Genomic DNA, 23,867 nt, shown 5'->3' on the forward strand with positions numbered 1-23,867 from the left:
CCGGGAATCGAACCCAGGTCCCCAGATCTCCCAACTGCGAGGCAGCAGCGCTACCCACTGCGCCACCGTGCTGCCCACAACAGCAACCAACAAAATGCAAAATGAGAACCTTTGCTAGCAATTCTGCACAGAAGTGGGTGGGAAGCTGTTGCCAAAAGAGTTCTAAGAAGCCAAAAGGAAACGCTCTGTCCAAAGGCGCTCTCTGTTTAGCTGACATTGCAAGGACATTGCTTCTGAGCCAAATGTTGTAGGTTCGTGACTGACCACTAACAGTTCACCACAGCACAAATATTCTAACTAAGATGCTTTAAGAGCCCCAGGCAATTCGTTTGGTGACAAGGATGGGATTTGCACTGTGTAGTGGAGACACTGCGCAGAAAAAGTGTGGGGCTGGCACAGACTGATGATATAAGCTGATGTCACCAGGAAGCACTCCATTCACATTGTTCAATGTCTGCCTCTGCATGGCTGACTAAAGGATGCCTCTATTTAGTTCACACTGCAAGGGGATCACTCCTGAGCCAGATGCTACAGGTTTCCACCGACAGTTACCATAGTGCAAATCTTCAAACTGAGATACTTCATGGTGTTAATTGGAAGATATTCATTTGGTGACAAGGATGAGATTTGTGCTGTGGACAAGTGGAGTGAAGTGATGATGCTGCACAGAAAAGCTAGGGGCTCATACAGAGAGAAACACTTGCAGGTTTCCACTGACAGTTACCATACTGCAAATCTTCAAACTGAGATGCTTCATGGTGTTAATTGGAAGATATTCATTTGGTGACAAGGATGAGATTTGCGCTCTGCATAAGTGTATTCTAGTGATGATGCTGCACAGAAAAGCTGCAGGCTCACACAGAGGGAGTTTCTTATAATGCTCAGAGATGACTTCTGTGTGGCTGACTAAAGCAGCTCTCCATTTAGCTGCACGCTACAAGGAGACCACTTCGAAGCTACATGTTGCAGGTGTCCAGCTGGCCAGGGAAGTTACCACAGCATAAATCTTTGAACTGAGATGCTTTATGGTGTGAATCCGGGGCAATTCACTTGGGGTTTACACTGTGGGCAGTTGGAGTGTAGTAGCGATGTTGTACAGAAAAGGTGGGGGCTGACATTGACAGATACAGTATCAGCTGATGTCACCAGGAAGGGCTCCATTCACGGTGTTCAAGGATGCTCTCCGTATGCTGACTAAAGGATTTCTCTATTTAGGTCACACTGCAACAAGATCACTTCTGAGCTGGTCAGCAGAAGTTACCACAGCCCAAATCTTCAAACTGAGATGCTTCATGGTGTGAGTCCATAACAAATCAAAAATATAACCGTATAACAGCACTAGCATCAATTAGAAGTGAAATTTGCAGAAGAACTGAGCCATAACATATCAAATAAGTGTTTCATTCACACAAAGTGAAATCTACTTGTGATATATGAGCCCTTTCCTTGCTGGCTCCAAGAATTTTTGATACTTCTCTGTATGCTTTTGAGAAGCTAACTCATATTTCTTGCTCTGTCTTGATAGAGTCCAACTCCATGTCACATCAGCAAAATGTGTAGAATTTATGGAATTCATTCTTCCCGTTGTTTAAAATGAATGAGTGCCCTTTGGATCACTCTGAATTGTAAAGCATTTTTCATTTCAAAATTTTCATATGTAAGAGCTGGGAGGACAACTATGGCTAGGTGTACTAGTAGCAATACTAATTGATTGTGAATCTGCTTGAAACAAAAAAATGTAGCACTGGGGAGTAGTTTGCAAGACTAAAACTGAGTGCACTACATGACTTTACTTATAAATCAATCTGGAAAGACATGTACATTTGCATTGAAGGGTACAAGAATAGCTGGTGTCTGCCCAATTGTGGCATGTCAGTCTGGACAAAAGTCCAGGGCCAATTTTTTAATGTCATTCCATTCCTGGTTACCTGGCACTAATGCCAATGAAGAACACTTCACTGCTTTTTATCAAAGCAGGCTATGGCATAAAAGAGATGGGAGTCTATAGAGCAGCAAGAAAGAATTAACAGTCTTAACACTGATGACTCTTGAAAGTGAGACCCTTGAACAACTGCATTTTACAGGAACCATAAAGGATTTTGCAGCAAAGACCAAATAAATAAACAGCTTATGGAGGTAGGAACATGTATTTAGTTATTGTTCTATTGTGGGTGTTGTGGGTTGACTGACCAGACAGCAGTAGGCCACTGCACAGATTGGAGAACGTGACGTCGTTGCTCATACTGTGTGGTTTGCACATGATTCTCATTGTTTTTTTTCCTTTAGTCACTGTTACTGATATCACATGATTGGTCTAAAAGTCAGACTTTTGTTTCCTATGGCACATTTCTATAGTCCCTAATGTATTGTTACATTGATATGTTAAAAGTTATGCGTGCATCAAGTGAAACACAGTGATCTGCATTTCACGGTTTCTATGGGTCACTCATTACCTGAGAGGTGGGGCATTTGTATTAACAGGGAGGTCATGGGATGGGGGCCCAACGCTAGCCTCAGCCTAGCCCCATGTTAGTTTATCCGTCCCTGCTTCTATGCGTGCCTGTCCCCTTCATTTTGACGATTGATCAAGGTCTAAAAAGTCGATCATCTCCTTAACGTTTCACCCTCTGTACCTCCAGTTTATTTCTATGGGCTAGAGCTACGTGCAGAACGGCGTGTACTTATTCTACCGCCCTCTCCTACGTCACGTTGCCGGAGACGTTCCAATCAGCGTGTGAGGTGTGCGGTCCCGCCCCCCGGCGAAGCCAGTTCTCATATCAACAACAACAAGACGGCTGACACGCGGGCAGTGTTGTGGGGAAGTGGCGGCGTGTGGCTGCAGACATCCCTGTGACACTCGACAAGTACTGTTTTATAAATGTAACGGTCTCCTCAACCTCTTTCTTGGTTCCGCAGCTCGCCATGGCTGATAAGTTTGTTGCAGACCGCAGCGTCCTATGCCTTTTCGATGTGGACGGCACGTTAACGCCTGCGAGGCAGGTACGGTAAGCTTTCGTACCTCATTTTTTACTGTGACTTTCTGTTTTCTTTCTTCTTTTCAGCGTGCACGGTTTTATTTTCTAGGTTATCTATAGTGTGGACGTTCTGTGATATTGCTGCGTTAGGGTTTGACTAAGCTGTGTGTTCACTTAAAATATTTTGTGCAGTTTCAATAATGCTACAAGCTGTCAGATCCGGATGTGGGTGAGGGGCACAGTGGAGGAATGAGCAGCTGGATGTCATGAGGGTGGGTGTAGGTCTTGTTCAAACGCAATGTTAAGAAGTTACTGTTTCTGTCATTTCTCGCTTTGAGTTTTGACTGGGACTCGCAATCCATGTGTTGTCAAGTCCGCTCAGAGTCTCGGGGGTCGTGAGTTCAATCAGCATCAGATACGAGTCATGAAGCATCCCTGTCAATGGAAGGTGCAACCATAAACTGAAATTGAAATAATTCCTTTCTAGACCATATCGTGAAATAATACGCAGGGCGCATTCCCGAAATAATGTATTTTTTTCATGTTTGAAGCTTCACCGACACTGTAATGATTCTGTTCCGTTGCCACTGATTTTTAAAAAATCCAAAGATGAGCAGCAGCGTTTTTAACAATGTGCACCATCATGAAAAGCTTCAGAAAACAAATGACCTAACACAATGGCTAGCAACTCCGTGCCTTTATGTTAACAATTTCCTAATCTTCTCAGATTGTGTCGCGCATTCATATCCACCAAACACCATCAGCACAGATTTTGCCTTTTATTTGGAAATGCACCATTTAAAAAATCTTTACATGTTATACTCGAGTCTCATGACACTGTAGAATAGGACTTTGAAGGGCTTTCTGTATTGCTCTCAGTCACTTATTACTGAATAATGTGGATGATATCTTTATCCAAGGTAATTTAAAGCCACAGTGCTTATGGACAACCTCAAAACACAGCAAGAGAGAAAAAAATGGGAAGGTAAACTCATGCTAAAATTTAACACATTACAACATGGTTTAAATAGAGACAAGAGTTTTATAACAAGATAAAGAGGATTGTTTACTTCACAGGGCTGACCCAGACAACCTGACTGCAGATGCACATTGTATGGAAAACTCATCAAAATCTTCAAAAGACTTTGTTGGACAGTTAGATGCACATTGTATGGAAAACTCATCAAAATCTTCAAAAGACTTTGTTGGACAGTTATCTTATCCAAAGATCTTGAAAATACATTGTTCTCCTCTCTTCCTAAATGATTCTTAGTCTGGAGAGGTCCATTTATTTTTTTTAATCTGTAAGATGTCTCAATTAAAGGTTTTCCAGTGCTGTATCTGTCCTAGAGTGTGTATATAAACACAGGGAATTTCAGTCTCTGCATTACATCTTGCCTGAAGAAGGGGCCTGAGTTGCCTCGAAAGATAGCATATTGTAATCTTTTTTTTAGTTAGCCAATAAAATGTGTAATTGTGCTTGACTTTTCATTTCATTCATAATGGCTAACACGGTACAACACCCTAGTACTATATAAAAGTAGGAGTTTAAGTGACTGAATCAGCATCACTGTCGGATTTTGAACCAGCAACATAATGGTTTAACATTTAGTGCCTTGGCCATTACAGAATGAAAAAAAAAGTCTTTTATTAAGACTTAAGGATTAATAGTTATACATCTTGATTACATCTTGCCTGAAGAAGGGGCCTGAGTTGCCTCAAAACACTTGCATATTGTAATCTTTTTAGTTAGACAATAAAAAGTGTCGTTTTTCTTGACTTTTCACTACATCCATAATGGCTAACATGGTACAACACCCTTGTACTACTGACATACAAGACAACGAAATGTACCGCTAGTACATGGAATTGAAGACCCGGTGAAAGAAACTGGAAAATCTGGACAGTGACATCTTCTTCTTAACGAAATGCAAAAAGTAAAATCTTATCCTGACAGGCATCATGATAATGAATCCAACCATACATACTTATAATACACATCTTTGAGGATAAGAAACCACTTAACCAAAATTTTCTTTAAGATTAAGAAGAGCACACAAGGAGAGAGCCAAGACGTCATCCTGCTCCTTGGAAATGACAGGCAGGATATGGCAAAGGAACTACATCTGTATTACAAAAGACTCCAGAAACTCCTTATTGTCAACAAAAAGAAAAGATTACATCTTGCCTGAAGAAGGGGCCTGAGTTGCCTCGAAGGCTTGCATATTGTATTCTTTTTAGTTAGCCAATGAAAGTTGTCATTTTACTTGACTTCACTAGTTATATGTATTCTATTCAAAAATGTGGTGCTTTACTGCTTCAAAAGTCATATTAAGATGTGTTAATCCTTTGTTATACTGTAATGCAGTCACTGGATAACAGACACATGCAAGTAGCCCATATTCTAAAGTTTAAAGCTTTTTTCAGGCCACAAAGAGTAATCTTTTTTTTTTTTTCTTCAATTCAGACTTATTTTAAAGTGTTTTTAACTTTAATGTTATCCTTCAGGAAAAATACAATATGTTATAGAATTAACATCTGTTGCTTTTTTTGATTGGTAGTTTTTGTAAAGTAAACTGGATGAACTTAAAATATTTTCGAGTTTAGGGACAAAAGAGGGTTCCAGTGGAAAAAAAAAAGAATATTAAGCAGTCTATAAAGTAAAGTAAGTGCATGTTGTTTCTGTTTAAGATGTAAAACAGTGAAAAGTACAGACTGCTGTGTATTCTGCTAGAAATGCCAGTCTACCCTTCTCTCTTTATTCCCCCCAGCACACAAGTTTATTACGCAGCTGTCTTGTCATGTGATGTGTGTCTCAGAGTCTCATTATGCACTTGGCTGGTGGGTAGGACAAGAAGTGGAGATTAAGATTTTTGTTTTTTAACCTCTAACCTTTTGATAACCCCATTCTAAATACACAGGCATGGTACTTTTGAGTAAATGATCAACTCCTTGAGTGCAAGGGTTTATTCAGCAGTTTTTCAAGTTTTACAATTTTGATTATTTTTTTGTGGCTAAAAGCCAATGCATTTTTATTTACTTACTTATTTGATGTGGAAAGAACTAGTTTTTTAACAAATAAAATGACCACATCTCTTTTGTCTTTTTAAGCATTTTAAATCTACTCAGGGTTATTTAGGACCTTAAAATCCTACAATTATAGATAGTAATTAGTTTACATGTTAATCTTATTTGCCATTAATTACTCTTATCCTCAGTCTTTCATCTAACAAACATCAAATATCAGAACTCCTGTAACAGTTTTGCTTTTCAGAATGCTTAGAACTACTCAGTAGATGCACCATTCTGCTATCTTAATGTAATTTGCTGTGTATGAACAAATATCTGCAGGACTTTGTCTTATTTAAAAATGAAGATCATGTATTTAGGATTTGCCCCTTTTTTACTGCCCCTTTGCCTCAACATCTGTTGTTTTAAATGTGCTTTTGTAAATAAAATTGACTTGTATGATTTGAATCTTACAAGATCTCACTTGAGTTCCATCTTATTTCTTTCCAATTTGAGAACTGCAAAATTTTGACTGTTTCGTCCTTGGAGAATGGGACTGGCTCTGTCACTGGCTTGGTGGCAGTAAATTTGTCATCTGATTATGTAGTTGGGAGCTGCAACTATTTACTTTGATACTAAGCCTTTGCCTTATTTAGAGAAAGCAGCTTTGACTTGTAAGATATTAATATTGCTGAAATCAGTAAAGGTTATGGGTTTTCCCAATCTGGAGGAGAATTGTGCGAGGTTTAAAAAGTGGGTAATGGTGATAATTTAGCAGTCAGCTTCATACTTCTGTATCTGATGGCTGTAGCTCTGCATCCTTGAAGGGAGTCATGTCCTGCTGAACATTTTCTGTTTTCTAGGGTGTGAACTGTTTTTATTTATATTGTGTGATATTTTTTTTAAACCCAGTAGCTGGGGCACTCGAGAGACTGAGTGAGGAGTCTGAGTGTCTGGGCTTGCGAGTGTCCTGATAAAAACCAAAGATCCAGGCCTTTAATGACCTCTTGGGCACAGCCATCAGCAGTGTGTCTGTCTGCGGAGAGAGTGTCGATCTCATGGAGAGGTTTACTTACCTTGGCAGTGACATTCATGTCTCTGGTGACTCTTCCTATGAAGTCAGTAGACGGATTGGGAGAGCATGGGGGGTCATGAGGTCGCTAGAAAAAGGGGTGTGTGGCGCTCCTGATATCTATGCAAAAGGACGAAGGTCCAAGTCTTTAGAGTCCTGGTGCTTCATATCTTGCTATATGGTTGGGAGACATGGACACTATCCAGTGACCTGAGACGAAGACTGGACTCCTTTGGTACTGTGTCTCTCCGGAAAATCCTTGGGTACCGTTGGTTGACTTTGTGTCGAATGAGTGGTTGCTTATGGAGTCCTGAATATGGCATATTACCTGCATTGTGAGGGAGCGTCAGTTACGGCACTACGGCCATGTGGCGCGTTTCCCCGGCGGTGATCCAGCTCGTAAGATCCTCATTGTTGGGGATCCGAGTGGCTGGATCAGGCCAAGGGGTCGCCCACGTAACTCCTGGCTGTGGCAGATAGAGAGTCATTTCTGGAGGGTGGGACTGGACCACGTGTCTCCCTTGGGGTTGCCAACCGGGATCCCGAGTTGTTTCGTCATGTAGTGGGTGCGTCAACGCGATGTACCAGTGCCTGCTCCCCAACTTCACTTGATTTGTAGCAATCTGACATTCTTACAATAGCCCAGGATCTTTTTATTTTCTTTTGATAATGATTTAATATCGTTCATTATAATGGTATATCATACTATTGATACAGTGTCATTGTGTAATGCTTCGTTAGCCCAAAACTTGACCTGCTAATGAAAAAATAAAGCAGTGCGATCAAGATATCCAAACACTTGCAGTCAGTAATTTGCAGATGAAGAAATAATAATGAAGTAAGGATATACTTGCCCATGAGATCTCTCCAAAGTGTTTTAAAATACAAGACCGGGAGGGGCAAGCTTATCATGTCCAGCTAAAAGGTCAAAAGACAACTGCAAGCACTTTCTGAAACATATTTCTCTAAAATTAAAGGGTACATTCCTGTAATGGAGGAGCATGGACATGCATTTGAGTGAAAGCCAGTTTCTGCTTTAAATAAAAAAAGAAATCTTTAGTTGTTTTTCACAAAGAAGTCATAAAATCTTCTATGTACTTTGTAATATAAGAAAGTTATAATTATATGTATAAAATTATGAAACACCTTATGTATATAATGGGATAGGTAATTAATCCAGCTGCTCAATATTTGTAGTGTCTTGCTGATGGTGCACAGCATGCACACAGAGACTTGAGTAAATCATTAACATACATTTCCAACCTCAAGAAAGGATTTTTTTTTGAAGTGAGGGAAAAAAATGAGCCATTGGCCTGAAGCAACTTTTTTTTTTTCCTTTCTTTATTTGCGTCACTGCCCTTGCCCAGGGGACTTGGCTGTTTTATTGCTCTGGCATCAAGGTAAAATAACTTGACATTACGTTTTTCATGCAGAGGAGGGAAGCACCGCCCATAGACCACCATGGTAAACAAAGACTGTATATTGCAGAGGAAGTGGTGCTTGTGAAAATTTACCCAATGATCTGAACAGACTGAGATGAGCAATGGGGAATACAGATGAAGTGGCTCCCATTGTGTATTTTAGGAAAAGACATGGGGCTTGAATTATCTTGGTTAAAAGCATAGGCTTTCCCAGCACACATTTGTCACACGCTAATAAAACTCTGTAGGTTGTCCTAAGTAGAAAGAATTTGACTTAACTCAAAAAATCAGCTAGGTGGCAGCTTTGCAACAATGTTAAAATTCAGTTTCATTTTTGAGTGTATGGAAAAGCTGCAAGGGTTTCAACTTCTATGAAACCTAGTTTTAGTGATGTTGGTAAGGAGGGGATCACAGAATAGAATTATAGTCACTTGTAAGTATGTACGCCTGCACTGGGAAGGGCCAACGTTTAAATTAAACAACACCCATCTCTCATTTTTTACGATCTTGTTTTTTCAATTACAGATTTCTAGTCTATCCCCATAGCATGGGATTAAAGGAAGGAAGGAAGGAATTAACTGTGGAAGGAGTTGTAGTCCATAGCAGTGCATAATCATTCTGTGCAACCCATTTTTAGTAAAAAAATAAGCACAGTTTAGAAAGAAAAGAGCAACCAGGTGCAAGCCTGTGGTAAGATGGCTAAAGCTGTTCCTTTGGAATTCTTTCAGTTACACAATGAATCACATACTCATGGATATCAGTGAAAATTACAGTGAAGTGGATTTAGGATGGTAGTAAGGGACAAATTAGTCATCAAAGGGTCAGGAAAAATACGTATTACCGGTACTCAGCCAGCGCTTTTATCCAAGGAGACTTTAAACATCTGAGAGATGCAACTGGTTACATTTTTTTTTTGTTTTTCCCAAGGCAGGTGAAATGACCTGCTAATGATCACACTGTGTCAATAGCGGGATTTGAACCACAGCCTCTGTGGTTTTGAAGTGCAGATCCTTAACCACTGAGCCACATTGTCTACCACACAGTTGAAACAGAAAGTATGACATCTTTTACAAATAAGTTTGATGAACTAAGTATGCTTCTCTTGTGTTTCTATTCTTACTGTGCTCTTAATATTGAAGGAAACAAGCTACCCGGAGAAAGTCCACTCATATGTATGGAGAACATGCAAATTTCTACTGTGCATTGTTCACGTCTGGAATTGAACTATGAGCTCTGAAGCTGTCAGTCAAAGTAAAAACATTCAAAGTTTAACAGAATGAAGGAAAAACATCCCTGCTACCACTCTAATTTGCACTGTGTTCAATAGAACAGATATCCAGCACAATTAAGTGTTACCCTCTTGGCCAAATTCTGTGATTTGCAAACAAGTAATTTACTGTGCTGTAAAATTCTGTCAACGACTTTTTTGTTTCTTATCAATTCTGTTGTTTTTCAGAAAATTGACCCTGAATTAGACACCTTTTTCCAGACCTTAAGACAGAAAGTGAAGATTGGCGTTGTGGGAGGGTCTGATTATTCCAAAATTGCTGAGCAACTAGGAGATGGAGATGAGGGTAAGGGAAACAATAAATTATGGAGCAGGAGTATGCGAAACAGATATAAGATAAATATGTCCATTTTTTTATGCTTGTTCAAAGTTTAAATGACACCTTTTATTGGCTAACTAAATAGATGACAAATGCAAGCTTTCGAGGCAGCCAAGGCCCCTTCATCAGGCAAGGTCTATGGGGCCTTGGCTGCCTCGAAAGCTTGCATTTGTCATCTATTTAGTTAGCCAATAGAAGGTGTCATTTGACCCTACTTTCTCCTCTATCAATCTATGGCCAACACGGTACAACACTCTACTGCTGTGTTCAAACTTTATACAGTGATCAGATTTTATTTGGATTACACTGCTAAGTGTAGAAATCTGAACATCTGAGATCTGACAGTATCGTACCCCAAGGTGATACAATGGTGGACTTTTTTTGCATGAAGAGGTATTGCGGACAACACAAATAGGTGATTAAACAGTTGGAGCTGCCAGTTCCCTGCTTTTGAAATACTGACAGTTTATCCTATGTATAATCCTTTTTTGCACTGTTGTTTGGTAAGCTACAGTTTTAACTGGGATGCTAACAGTGCAGGCTAATGAGACAGAGAGCTACATATAGAGCTACTTGAGATGGAACTGGTGCAGCCAGTTATGTCAGAGCTAAAAAAAACCTGCCAGAAAAAAGATAAAACTTGTAGGCCTATTAGAAATATGAATGCTTGTTTAGAATATAATAAAGAAAAGAACAGAGTACTAAAAAAAACACTAATGCAGTTTTTCACATCTGTTGGTGTAAGCATTCAGAACACCAGAAGGTGAGTTGTATTTAATGTTATGCTGAAAGTCCTTTGTCTGAGAGAAGCAAGGTTACATGTAAGTATTAATGCATACTTGTGAGTACCAGAAGGATCACATCAGTGAAAATAACAACACTTAAAGATGTGTTCGCTTTACCAGGATCACATTTGAAGCTGGTAATAGTGCAGTTCCTATGAGGTTAACCTTAAAAGTATATTAAATAACATTTGTTGCACACCATTGTTGAATAAAGATCATACACCTTTAAGAGGTGACATTCCTTGACTGTGCAAATGTAATATTTTAAACCTAAGGGAGTTGGTCTTATCCATCATTGCAACATTTAAGTTGTGGGATGCTTAGATTGGCTAAGAGCAATTGCCAAATGATAATAACCTAGCCTTTTGAAAACCTACACATCTCAAGATTTAGCCATATTAGTGGTTCTGACAATCAGAGTTACTGTGGATGCTCCGGAGAAATAATGGTCTTTAAAACTGCTTCAGACTGGTCTTATCTATTCATTAGCCACAGCTGTTTGTTAGCTCACAGTTATGCTGTTCTTCCAAGCTACATAATTGTTGGGCTATATGCATGCAGCCATTGGATGGCACACTGTAACATTACACCTCTTTGTTTTCTCAGTTATTCAGAAGTTTGACTATGTCTTTGCTGAGAATGGAACAGTGCAATACAAGGATGGGAAACTAATATCTAAACAGGTAAGGACTTGAACCAAAAATGTAGATACATTATCAGATAAGTATGGGTTATGTCCATGTTGGTGCCCTTTTTTTTGGAGAACCACATTTACTGCACTCTCTAGATTCATCATGATTGCCATGTTTTTGGACAGAGTAGAATGGAGTAGAAGCTAACTGATTCTACATGTTCACCTCACAATTATTTATAGCCTCCTATCTGCAATCCCCTCTTAAATTAAGATCAATTTATTTGTCACTTGAGTTTTCATTTTCTCAGAACAAACCTGAAAAAATGAATCACTGGTAAATCCAGTTTACTCCAGTAGTCTGACAGTCTCTTATATTAACAAGCAGGCACTGGTTGGAGCCAATTCTGTTTCAATATATTATGTACATAACTACAGTGGGCATGTTTACTGTTAGCCCCCTACTATTTGTGAAGTTCACTATTTCATTCCAATGTAAATTTTGCTTCCACTGAGACTAAACATCAAAATAACACCAGCACTTTAAAGGCTGGTTGCCCTCATGAAGCATTTAAGGTTTATTTTGTTGTTGTTATTATTGTTTTATTTTTTTAAGCGTTATTCTGTCAAAATCATGATATTCATATTGGCAGACTGATCTTGTTTGAATTCTAAGACTGAGACATTTTTTTATGCACAAACATAGTCTAAAATGTTATGATGCCCTGGTAGAAAAAAAATACATTGTTGAGTTCATGGTGGGGAGGTGATAAAAAGCAAAATAAAAATATGTCATCATTTACAAATGGGTGTTCCACCTAGACATATATTTGATACTTAACCTGAGCCAGTTTCTTTAAGCAACAGCCATTTTTACTTTTTATATTTTTAGTATTTTTTTTACTTTATGTACAGTAAATGGTATGACAGGTTGTCCAGTTGAGAGTGGGATTTCTAAGATTAATAAAGTTCCCTGGGGAGGCAAAGTGTCCATAAGCCTGCTCTGTAAAACTGATTAAGATTTTTGTTGTTTATGTGTGCAATTTTGGAAGATTTGGGGAGCATAGAGGGAATGGGGGAGTTAACTAGAAAAATACTCGGATGGCACCCAAGTAAAAGAAGAAGAGGGGATTCATGGAAAAATGGCAGGAAGTCAACACATTTTCCCCCCAGGTAGTAGTAGAGGCAACCCACCTAGGCACTTTTGATAGGTACTGAAATGTTCATAATTCAATGTTGAAAAGGATTTTTTGGGAATTGAGAGTTTGGGAACTTTCTAAAAATAGATATTAAAGTTGATATTTTTCACTCAGATTTATTTCTAATGCTCTGCATTTGTAGATTCCTGGCCTGAAGTATATGCAGATCTGAGAAGATCTAAAGTTTCTGATTGCCTTTGTGTTTGTAGGAATTGCTTACAAATGCTTTGAAATCACTTCAGTTTATTTATTTGTCCAGTGCCTCCTGAATCACCGGTATGAGAAAAAACCCTACATATTACAGTGGAACCTCGGGTTATGAACGTCTTGGAACACGTACAAATCGGGTTACGACCAAAAAGTTCGCCAAACTTTTGCATCCGTTCACGACCACACACTTGGGTGACAAACAAGCCAGTTTCCCTTCCGGATCATACGTGCCGATGATTTCCGCATGTGTGCAGTCTCTCCCTGTGCATTTGCTGTGAACTCTTTGTGCTCTATTTCATTTCCCTTCTGGTTCGTATGCACCGGTGATTTACGCACATGTTCAGTCTTTCCCTGTACCTGTACAGTACATTGTTCTCGCTCAGACGTCCATCGCGCAGAGGGACTTTACCTCAAAACGGTAATCTCCTCTCCACCCAGTTCCTCCTCACTTCCTTCATGCTAGAACTCAACTCATGCAAGGTTAGTTTTCTTGGTTGTTTATGTTTGCTTTTTGTATAAATTATGGATTTTTCAAATGTTCATTTTATTCCCTGTGCTTAAAACTCATTAAAAAAAAGTGTTTACAGCAATTGGTTCATAAGGCTATTAGCGTGAGCTCTGCAATGTTACTTTCTTGGATGTTTATGGTTGCTTTTTAAATAAAGTTTGGATTTGTTCAAATGTTCCTTTTTTTCCCTGTGCTTAAAACTCATTAAAAAAAAAAGTGTTTACAGCGATCGGTTCGTAAGGCTATTAATGTGAACTCTTGCAATATTAGTATCCTCTGTTCAAGGTTTTCTCAGTGTTTTTCAATGTTTTTACATTTAGTTTACTATTACACTGTGCATTCTATGGTATAATTAACTATTTTTGTGCTTAAAAATCTTTAAAAAAAATATATTTACATTCAGCTCGTACAGTCCGGAACGGATTAATTGTATTTACATACAATCCTATGGGGGGAAATTGTATCAGGTTGCGACCAGAGTTTTAGAGCGAATTACGGTCGTGACCCGAGGTTCCACTGTATATGTGCCATTCGACTGGTTTTAATGTCTGTTTATGCAAAGTCAAGTTTTTTGGAGCTCCCTCCTGTTTTTTGGCCCTCTGGACTCGTAAAACCCTAACTTTTAGGTTACTTTAGTACCATATTTTGTGTAGGAAATTACAAACTCGGGATAAAACCAATAGGTGTGTTCAGCAAAAATGATCAGAAGGACTTGATGCTGTTCAGGCCACATCAGATGGCTCCAGGGGTTCACTCCCTAATGGAATAGGAATGGTCGAAATTACACCTTTTCACAAAAAATGGGGTTTGGTAATATTATTCTACTTTGAGGTTGCTGATCATGAATATGATAATAATTTTGACATTTCCAGTGGTCTTATCCCACTAAGAGCCACTCCCAGAAGGTTAAAATGACAAATTTCAAACATAAGTATGTGGGGTATCTTTTTAAGACTATATTCCAAGGTCAGTGATTATGGATACAATGTTTTTTCTGAATTTTGATCTTTTACTTGGGATCTGACCCTCTGTGGACAACTGTCAGAGGGTGAAAGATGACAAATTTCTATTACAATCAAGAATATTTAGACCTTATAAACATTTTACATTGAAGCACACATTTTAATATTTCAAATATCTGACAAAACTATTTCTGTTTATTATGTACTTTTGTCTCATGAGGTATATCATTACATTTCCTATGAATGCCTTGAAATTAGCACATCTTACGCTAATTTAGACTGTTTTTGACTTATTTGTCCACCACAAATCAACTCTGCAAATTCTTATTATCTTGTGTACTTTCCCTTCCTCAGGCAATTCAGAATCATCTTGGAGAGGAGTTACTTCAAGATCTTATCAATTTTTGTTTGAGGTATATGGCTTTGCTCAAACTTCCAAAGAAGAGGTGAGTCAGAACCTCTTTCTTAAGCATTACTTTTTCACATATTGTTTCTGAACCACTGAATTTAATTATACGGATTCATTCTGTCTATCTCTCTCTGTATTTCTCTTTTTGAAATCACTCAGGGGAACATTTATAGAGTTCCGCAATGGAATGCTAAACATCTCTCCAATAGGACGAAGCTGTACCATGGAGGAGCGAATTGAATTCTCTGAGATTGACAAGGTAATCTTTTTGGCCTGCTTAATAACAATGATTGACAGTGATGCTGCATGTTAAAAACTGACAGTGACAAACTCCAAACTGTTATTCTACTTTTAGAAGGAAAAAATTCGTGAGAAGTTTGTTGCTGCCCTTCAGCAAGAATTTGCTGGTAAAGGACTAAGGTTTACCAGAGGTGGGTAAATGGCAGTCATCTTGGAAAAACATGTTAGAAATCAGAACATTAGTGAAAAGCCCATATACCCTCCATTGATACACCACCCACTGTTATGCAGGATTCAGGGAATGGCTTTTGTTATTGAGAAAGTAAATGAATTTTTTAGTTGTCACTTTACTTCTTAATGGATGTCAGATTAAGAAAAAAAAGCATGACATTGATTCTGTTTTTTTCTGGCTGCACTGAACAGATTTATCAGGCATCCTTAATGTTCATCAGTGCGATAAGCACTGAATTATTAATTACTGGCCAATAGAAAAGACCAAAACTTAAAGTTATAAATTTCCACCTATCCTTCCAACAATTAAACATTAATTTATGTCAGGGCTTATATCTGCAGCAGCAGTTTCATGGAAAAAAACAAGCATCACATAACGCACCCACGGTCACTCATACAAGGTCAAACCTTTAATCATTTAATTGCAAGTTGAAAGTGAGACTAACTGGATCTATGAGTACATCTCTGAGTTTTAAATAGGTACAATTATTATTTAAAATCCTCTTCTGATATAGCCTTCCTCTCTGTATGTTTCTTGTGGCGCAGAGATAACATGCTTGAATTGTGCAGGTAAGCCCTGAGAAAAATAATATGCCTTTTTATAAATTTAGAGGAAAAGGGTAGAAGATATCAATTGATTCTTTAAAATGTATCATATAACCTTTAAGTGATGGTTATCTTGTTCATAGTCACTTGGATAGTGAGAACCAAAGCATGCAGCATGCAGTGTGGCGCAAGACAAGAATGTACCTTTTTAAAATCATATTACCTCTACTTATTGACGTTTTTGAATTGCAGTATTTTAGATAAAATAAATTGCTAAATCTCCTCACATTTAAAGTCGTATAATTTATTTTTATTTAACTTTATTAGCAGTTTTGGTCTTTTTTTTTCATTTTCCTGTTTTTAGTGGAGTGACAGAGTTTGGCAAAAATGTAAAAGATTGGGTGTAAATTTTGATTAGAACCTGAAAAGCAGATTCTTCATTGCAAAATAAATCATTGTGATTCTCTTTAATTTTTCAAAAGTGGTGTTGTGAAATTCTCTGTATCTTCTTTCAGTGGGCAGTAATTGTGCAAGTTTCATGACAGAGACATTCTGTGGGTTTGTTGACAGTAGAAGCTGTTCTGTGACAGGCAGCTATTTGGCAGGAGTCAGCCTGCTGTTTTTTGTATTCAGAGTACAAGGCACAAGCAAGATGGCCTGCACTTTGCGCACATACATATTCATAAACAATAGAGACTTTGTCAAATGCTATTCAGAAACTTCATTCTTTATCTTTTATTACCACACAAGTGGTGTGAAGTGTGCATGATATTTGTTTTAGGTAGTGTTTATTATTTATTTTACTTTTCAGTTAATCATTGCTATTAGATACACCCACAAATTTGCTGTGCATGTTTATATTAATATAGATAGTTTATTCGTGCTTCATATTATTCATATCATTTAGAATTAGATTTACTGCAGGGGTAGTCATTGGGACTAATCTCTTACTGCTCAGCTGAGGTCTGCTCTAGCCTGAATTCTTGAAACCATAGCTGTATGGTTCTGTGTGCCTTGTGGAATATATTTTTACATTCAAAACTGTGATTAGCTACAATCTGATCCTGAAAAAAAGAGTACTTTGACTTTCTCCTATTATTAGTATATTCTTGCTGCCATGTTTCTTTTAATAAAGGAACTGAACACTGAAAATATACCCCGCTCAAAAACATTAAGGGAACACTTAAATCACAAATTGGATCTAGATAAACAAAATAATCAAGTGGAAAATCTTTACTGAGTGATACTGTGTAATTCGTTGAGAAGAAAATGATGTAACAACGGCAAATGGAAACCAAAATCCCCAACCCACTGAGGGCTGATTCAACATCACATCAAAAATCAAAGTCAAAAATTGAAATCACAGGCTGATCTAACTTGTATGAATTTCATTATGACAACTCATAATATGATTTAGTAGTCTGTGTGCCCCTCATGTGCCAGTATGCACTCCTGATGAGATGGTAGGTGGTGTCCTGATGGATCTCCACCCAGACCTGAATCAGGGCATTGGTGAGCTGCTGGACATTCTATGGTGCTACTTTGTGAGGTTGGATGCACCAATACATAACGTCCCCGAAGTTCTCAGTAGGATTCAGGTCTAGGGAACGCACAGGCCAGTCAATGGCATTAATGCCTTCGTCATCCAGGAATTGCCTATAAACTCTTTCCATATGAGGCCGGGCATTATCCTGTACCAGGAGGAACCCAGGGCCCACTGCACTGGCGTAAGCTCTGACAATGGTTCTGAGGATTTTCATCCCAGTACCTAATGGCAGTCAAGGTACTGTTGCCTAGTACGTGAAGGTGTGTGCAACCCTACAAGGATATGCCTCCCCAGACCATCACTGACCCACCACCAAACTGGTCATGCGACATAATGTTTGTTATGGCAAATCCAGAGTCTTTCAATCTTTTATAGTATGTCTCAGTGTGAACCTGCTCACATCTTTTAAGAGAACACAGCGCCAATGGCAGAGTGTCAGTTGAGCTGTACGATGATGGGCTGTGAGCACAGGTCCCACTAGAGGATGTCGGGCCTCCTGCCACCCTCATGAGGTTGGTCAGAAACATAGACACCAGTAGCTAGCTGGAGGTTATTTTGTAGGGGTCTAGCAGTGCTCCTCCTGTTCCTCCATGCACAAAGGAGAAGATACTGGGCCTGCTGCTGGGTTGATGCCCTTCTGTGGCCCTGTCCAGATGTTCTTGTGTAACGGTCTGTCTCCTGGTATCTCCTCTGTGGTCTTGAGACTGTGGTGGGAGACACCGCAGACTTTCTTCTGATATGAGCTGGACTATCTGTGAAGCCGGTAACAGCTGCAGGTTGCCATTTAACCTATCATGTAGATATGTAGGTTAAGGGACATAAACCAAAATATCCAAAGGAAAACTCAACACAAACAACGACCAGGTCCAAGATAGAACCTTACCATTCTGAAGCCATTAGGCAGAAATGCTAACCACTATTTCTATTAAATACGTCAAATTAAATTGCTATTTCCTTATAAAGAGGAGCAAAGTACTGAATAAAAAGTAGCAAAAACTTGAATGTATTTTATAATTGTAATTATTTACAGTGTATTTCACAATGACCAAAAAACTGACCACAGAGTATATATATTTGTAGCCTAATATGTATTTAGACAGACTGGATGACAAAATAATTTTTCTTTCTGCTTCATTTGTTGATGTAAAGTACTGTATAGTAAATCCCATTCTGATTTTTAAGTCAGTTGGCTTTTCTTTCTTCTTTCACATTTGGTTGCTCATTTTGGTTTGCAGGTGGGCTGATCAGTTTTGATGTGTTCCCAGAGGGGTGGGACAAACGCTACTGCCTTGATATTTTACAGGAAGAAGGAGTAAAAGTTATTCACTTTTTTGGAAATGAAACATATCCGGTAAGTTAGACAGAGAGAGAGAGAGAGAAAGAAAGGACAAATTAAAAAATTGTCAGAAAGAAAATAAGTACAGTTAGTGGTGGATGCACTGTGTAACATCAATGCCAAAGAAAATATTCAAATTGTATACACCACACCCTATTTTTTTGAATTCCAACCAAGAAAGAAAGATGCCATTGAATAGAGAGGAGGTTAGAAAATGAGAAAATTACAGGTAATCATTTTATTACTTGCACGTTTGTCTGACCATTTAGGAGGGGCATTAAGCATCAGAGTCGCATTTTTCATTCTTAGTGTTCAGACAAAATCATAGTGTATTTTTTCAGTAGATAGATTGATTTATTTATTTCTATCAAATCAAATTAAAAGAGTTTGATGTTAAAAAGGGTGATTTTTAATGTAAAGTGCAGTACAATATGCATCTGTTAATTAGTGTTTTGTGTTTTAGAGTTCAAGAAACTGTCTGCAGGTCTGACTTTTGAGTATCTTAAAAGACAATATAAAAAGTATTGAGCCTTTTCAGACTCAGCATCTTGAACTCCACATCTATGAAATGTTTGCAGCCACATGGCTATAACCAAGTGACAAAAAAGATTTTTAAAAACTGTTTGGAATCTGCTATGTAAAGTTAATTCATTTCGAGGTTGTACAGTACATGGACTACAAAACAAAACTGTTAAAGATATGTAGTGAATTTTTACCCATGGTGTATGTAAAAAGTTATATTCCTTAAACCTGTATCTATAAGATGTTAGTGAGAGATGTTAGTCCATTACTCCCACCACTGCCCAGGCAAAAATTCTCGGTGAAGCACCTTTGAATAGAGAGGACTGCCAACATTTTCATTCCTACTTAATAGCTTTATTGCAGCATGTTATCATTATTATGTGCCTGCAACTCCATGCATTCTTTAAGTGTAATCATCTCTTATTTTGGTATCTTTTCTTCAGGGAGGTAATGACTTTGAGATCTTTAGTGACCCACGTACCATAGGGCACACGGTGCTTTCACCAGAGGATACTGCACGGCTCTGCCGGGAGCTGTTCTTCAATGAATCTTGACATTAGCTGGTATCTTCACGTTGTTCTGAGATAACCTGCTTCTGATCTCCAAGGTGAGGAACTGGAGAACTCTTCTTTGAGAAGCATGGATACTCCAGTTATTTATAAAATCATTACAGTCTCTTGTTTACCTCACAATCATTCAGTGTCAATTAACAAAGAATAAGTATATACAGTACATGGAGACTTAGTCATAAACAAGGCAAGTTGATCTGTCCTTCTTCATTTGGGAAGCCATACTATTGAAGTCCATGAGCAAGAAAACAACAAAAAATACCTTTCATTTCTTTGTACTAATTTTTCAGCAGTTAGAACATTTTTGTACATTTTTGATTATGTTCATTTTAAAGTATTATTACTTTACTGTCAAAGAGTACCACTTGGTAGTCTGCAAACAGTCTTGGACCTTATGAATTTCTGTACAGAAGATGTAGTCATTGGTTAGTGGGAGGGTGTTGCATCTCATGCTCGTAAGCTTCATGCAGATGGCATCTTTGGCTGTGAGAGCAGTGTAGTGAATGTTACTAAAAATTTTTCCCAAATTTCCACTACTGTTCAGATGATGTTTCAAAGTCTGTTTATATATAAGATTTCTGCTAGTTTCAAATTTTGCACATTATCAAGACTCTGAATCACATTTTGTACTTCCCATCATTAATATACACATTATGAATTTTACCACAAAAATTATGTTCTTCTGTCTCTTGGGTGTGAAAGCCTTTCAGTGGTGTTGTGTTAATCATGAGATTAATTCAAATCTTACATTTTCTGAATTTCCCTAGTCTCTGCTAACTTCTTTTCCGATTTGGACCATTGACTCTACTGTTCTGATCAGTTGTGCGTCTGTGATTCTCCACATCTAACTGTCCACAGATTCTCCACCATTTTGCACCATCTGAGTGTGATGCACTGAGTCAGCCTTGGACCTCTTAAACTATACCTGAAGCCTGTTGGTCAGGTGCAGCAAAGACCTGCTATCCTGTTTTCAGGAATGCTTCTGATCCAGCCTTCCATTTCATCATGCAGGTCTTCTCTGTGCTGCATTTTTCTCGCTAACTTACAAACTTGTTTAAATCTTGGCTAATTATTTTATAAATAACAGTAATCACTACAAGAAAATGTTGTTTCTTCTTCCTCCTCTGTTACTTTCTTGTTTCTCTGGGCACTTAAAACAAAACTATAGCAGGTATATGTGCAGATTTTACGTTCTGGCATATAGAGAGAGCCAGAAGTTGGTTTCTGCCTTCTGAGCATTGGCTTCAAACCTGAAAAAAAAAACAAAAAACTGATATCCAAATGGTCTCTTTGATTAACTGCATAAAAGTGTTCTGCGCTTGGTCTTCAGCCAAGGTACTCGGCTGTTAAAAAGCAAAAAGGATGTCTTCACACCCCACTGGAATCTATTTCTTTCTGCACCTGCTTCAGAACAATGACAACACTTTAAATCATTCTGCAGAAGAGGCCACTTTCTTGTATTATAGAATACATAGTGTAAAGCTGTTTGTTTTTCTAATTTGCACTTCAGTATACAGTACGTCTGTATTTATTGGTTTGTCAATTTTTAATATGTGTGAAGACAGTAAGGTAAGGGAGTAACAATAACTTATGACATTTAAAAAATACGTCCTTGAATAAATGAGATTTTTGCATGAATAGCCATCAGCAATTGAGACAAACAGTGTTCAGTATTTTACAGGGTGACCCCTTCTTCTAGGTACGTACTTACAGAGGTCTAAGACCTGCCCAGTATAAAAAAAAAAATGAATGAGTTTTACTGGCTTGCTGTATTGAATTTTACAGTTTACAATGAGTTTTAATAAACTGTCTAGTATTATATCCATATTTGAGATGTATATAAACTGTAGAGCTATGTGTCCCAATCTACATTTGCAGGTCATGCGTACATATAGGAGAACTATCCCAGGGGAGTGTTTTTGAACTGTCTTGTTTCAAACTATTGTGGAATATGATGGTTATGTGAAGACTGGATTATAATTCAGTCAGTGATATACGATTTGAACATGTACTGTATGTAATATTATTGTATGTTGCAATTAAAAGGGTGTGTATAAATGACTGAAGCATCTCACAGTCTAAGATAGGGCTTTGTTGTATTTGTTAAGTAACTTGAAAATTACTTTGAAGATGGTGCTTTATAAACTGCACTATGGAATATTGCCATCCAGAGGATATTTTTATGTATTATGTTTGATAACTGTGTGCAGGTGGAGTGTAAAATTTCCAATCAGAATCTTAGTACTTTGTATTATACTCCTCACAGCCAAGCCCTGCTTTACATCTTCTGGTGCTTTGGGAGTTTACAGACCTTACTTCTGAATATCAGACACCACATAACTGTGGGATTAAATATCCTGAGATGCACTGGATTGCTGTTAGTGTGTTTGTGGATGGCACATTGGGTGTTTATCATTGATGTTACTGTTGCCTTAATAATAAGGTCATTGAGTGGTTTTTTATTTACATTGTGTTTGGGGCCAATTTCCGGTCTTTTTTTTTTTTTTTTTTAATAGCTTCATAATGCAATTAAAACAGGTTATGTGGATCCTGGTTTACCACAGACATGTTTCTCTTTCAGTTTACCATTTGTGAACACTTGTGTAACTAACTGGATAGAAACGAAATGTGTATACATGGCCTGCTTTATGCTGAAGGAACAATGCACAAAAGTAACCAAAGTCATTTCATTATTGTAAAATGAATGTAGCACCATAGTCTGAATTACAATTGTTGTACTGTCGGCAGCCTTACGTCATGTGCTAAAGCACAGGCTACTTAAATCTGTTTTGGTTATCTTGAAGTAGGCCATATGCTTGAATGTATCATTATGCAGTTTTATTAAACCGATTTAATAAATATGCAAGTCCATAGATCTCTTGCCAGGGATCACTGGTTGTTTATGCCAATCAAAGTATGGAGATGCACAGTACAGGAAAGTAAAACACTCCTCACCAGTTCCTAAACTGTGACTAGAAAAATGCAAAAATAGTTTTTAGTGTCATTTGTAAGTGTAAAGCCATGCATAAGGTGAATCTGTGAGCAGAGCAGGAGAGCTCTTCTCATTTTTAAGGACAGGTTCATTTACTGTAATTGCTGCCTTCTGTGATATGTGTACTAGATGGGTGAAGGTGAAAATCCTGAGAAACTGTACAATTGCATTTAGGTTGGTTGAGGATCTAGAAAATACTAGGCCTGAAACATCATTGCTTTTAAAGGGGTTGAATATTTTTTATGGATGTTGGGTGTCAATGTAAAGCCCCCCTGGTTTTGGTAGAGTCTCTAATGAAATGTCTCAGTTTCTGCGTCCATGTCATTCAAGGTTGCACTTTGTTTTTAATACTGTACTACTCGCCGTTCATCCTTTTAAACATGCTGATGATGCAGTTTGTATTGTGCCAAATGTCCAAAATCTTTTTTTTTTTTGCTCTTGTTTGTGGGTATTCATATTTTAATTCACTGCACTGATTACAAATGTGAAATTATCTTAATTGTAAAAATATTAAATTGTCTAATTTTGTTTTTATTAATTTTTTAAAAATAATGTAATAATTATTCTTGAAAAATAAAAACATATCAGTCATTATATTTTTTCTCTTTCAGTGTCTGTTTTTGTTTTTTTTTTGTTTTTTTTACATCTTCTGATGCTTTGGGAGTTTACAGGCCTTACTTCTGAATATCAGACACCACTTTTAGTGTAGTAGGTGTTATCATTGCCAGTTCACCTAACCAATATGTCTTTGGGATAAAATCCATGCGTACACAAGGAGAACATCCAAAGCCCCCACAGGGAGGATTTAAGACTTGAATCCTGTTCTCCTTGTTGTAAGGTAGCAGTGCTCTCCCTGCACCGCCGTGCTACCCCTAGCGAGTAGATATCGGAAATCGAACACCTGGGTTGTGCCCAACTCAGTATTAAGGTGATAAGTGAGATTTCATCACCTTGTACTAATGCTTTGATTAACTTGTTCTTGACTAAAAACCTTGTGTTGTCCAAGGGGCCACTTTACCAAAGCATGCTGTTTGTTTATTGTTGTTAAATAGTTGCAGTATCTATGTGAGTGGATGGATTTTTATGTAGTGCATCCC

The 23,867-nt window shown here is 38.0% G+C and overlaps 1 protein-coding gene across 3 annotated transcripts; it reads left to right on the top strand.

The window, feature by feature from the left end:
* The first annotated feature begins 2,771 nt into the window (after positions 1–2,771).
* On the top strand, positions 2,772–23,364 carry LOC114661910 (phosphomannomutase 1-like). Of its 3 annotated transcripts, none has more exons than XM_028815142.2 (9): positions 2,772–3,000; positions 9,934–10,051; positions 11,476–11,552; positions 14,734–14,825; positions 14,948–15,047; positions 15,144–15,219; positions 18,587–18,702; positions 19,653–19,816; positions 20,546–23,364. In XM_028815142.2, exons 1-8 carry the CDS (start codon positions 2,923–2,925, stop codon positions 19,761–19,763), a joined length of 768 nt encoding a protein of 255 aa, XP_028670975.1. In that variant the 5' UTR covers positions 2,772–2,922; the 3' UTR covers positions 19,764–19,816; positions 20,546–23,364. The 3 variants fall into 3 exon arrangements, with proteins under 3 accessions (XP_028670975.1, XP_028670978.1, XP_051790763.1); XM_051934803.1 differs by having other exon boundaries at positions 2,802–3,005; XM_028815145.2 differs by lacking the exon at positions 9,934–10,051 and having other exon boundaries at positions 2,801–3,000.
* Positions 23,365–23,867: the final 503 nt, after the last annotated feature.

The sequence above is a fragment of the Erpetoichthys calabaricus genome, chromosome 12, assembly GCF_900747795.2.
Source record: "Erpetoichthys calabaricus chromosome 12, fErpCal1.3, whole genome shotgun sequence".
Taxonomy (NCBI): Eukaryota; Metazoa; Chordata; class Cladistia; order Polypteriformes; family Polypteridae; genus Erpetoichthys; species Erpetoichthys calabaricus.

What these genes read in the sequence shown, in the direction of transcription:
- LOC114661910 (XM_028815142.2), top strand. Translation starts at nt 2,923, where the DNA reads ATGGCTGATAAGTTTGTTGCAGACCGCAGCGTCCTATGCCTTTTCGAT. An exon ending in ACTAGGAGATGGAGATGAGG is followed by an intron (nt 10,052 to 11,475) that starts GTAAGGGAAACA and finishes TTGTTTTCTCAG; the next exon opens with TTATTCAGAAGTTTGACTAT. An exon ending in AATTCTCTGAGATTGACAAG is followed by an intron (nt 15,048 to 15,143) that starts GTAATCTTTTTG and finishes TTCTACTTTTAG; the next exon opens with AAGGAAAAAATTCGTGAGAA.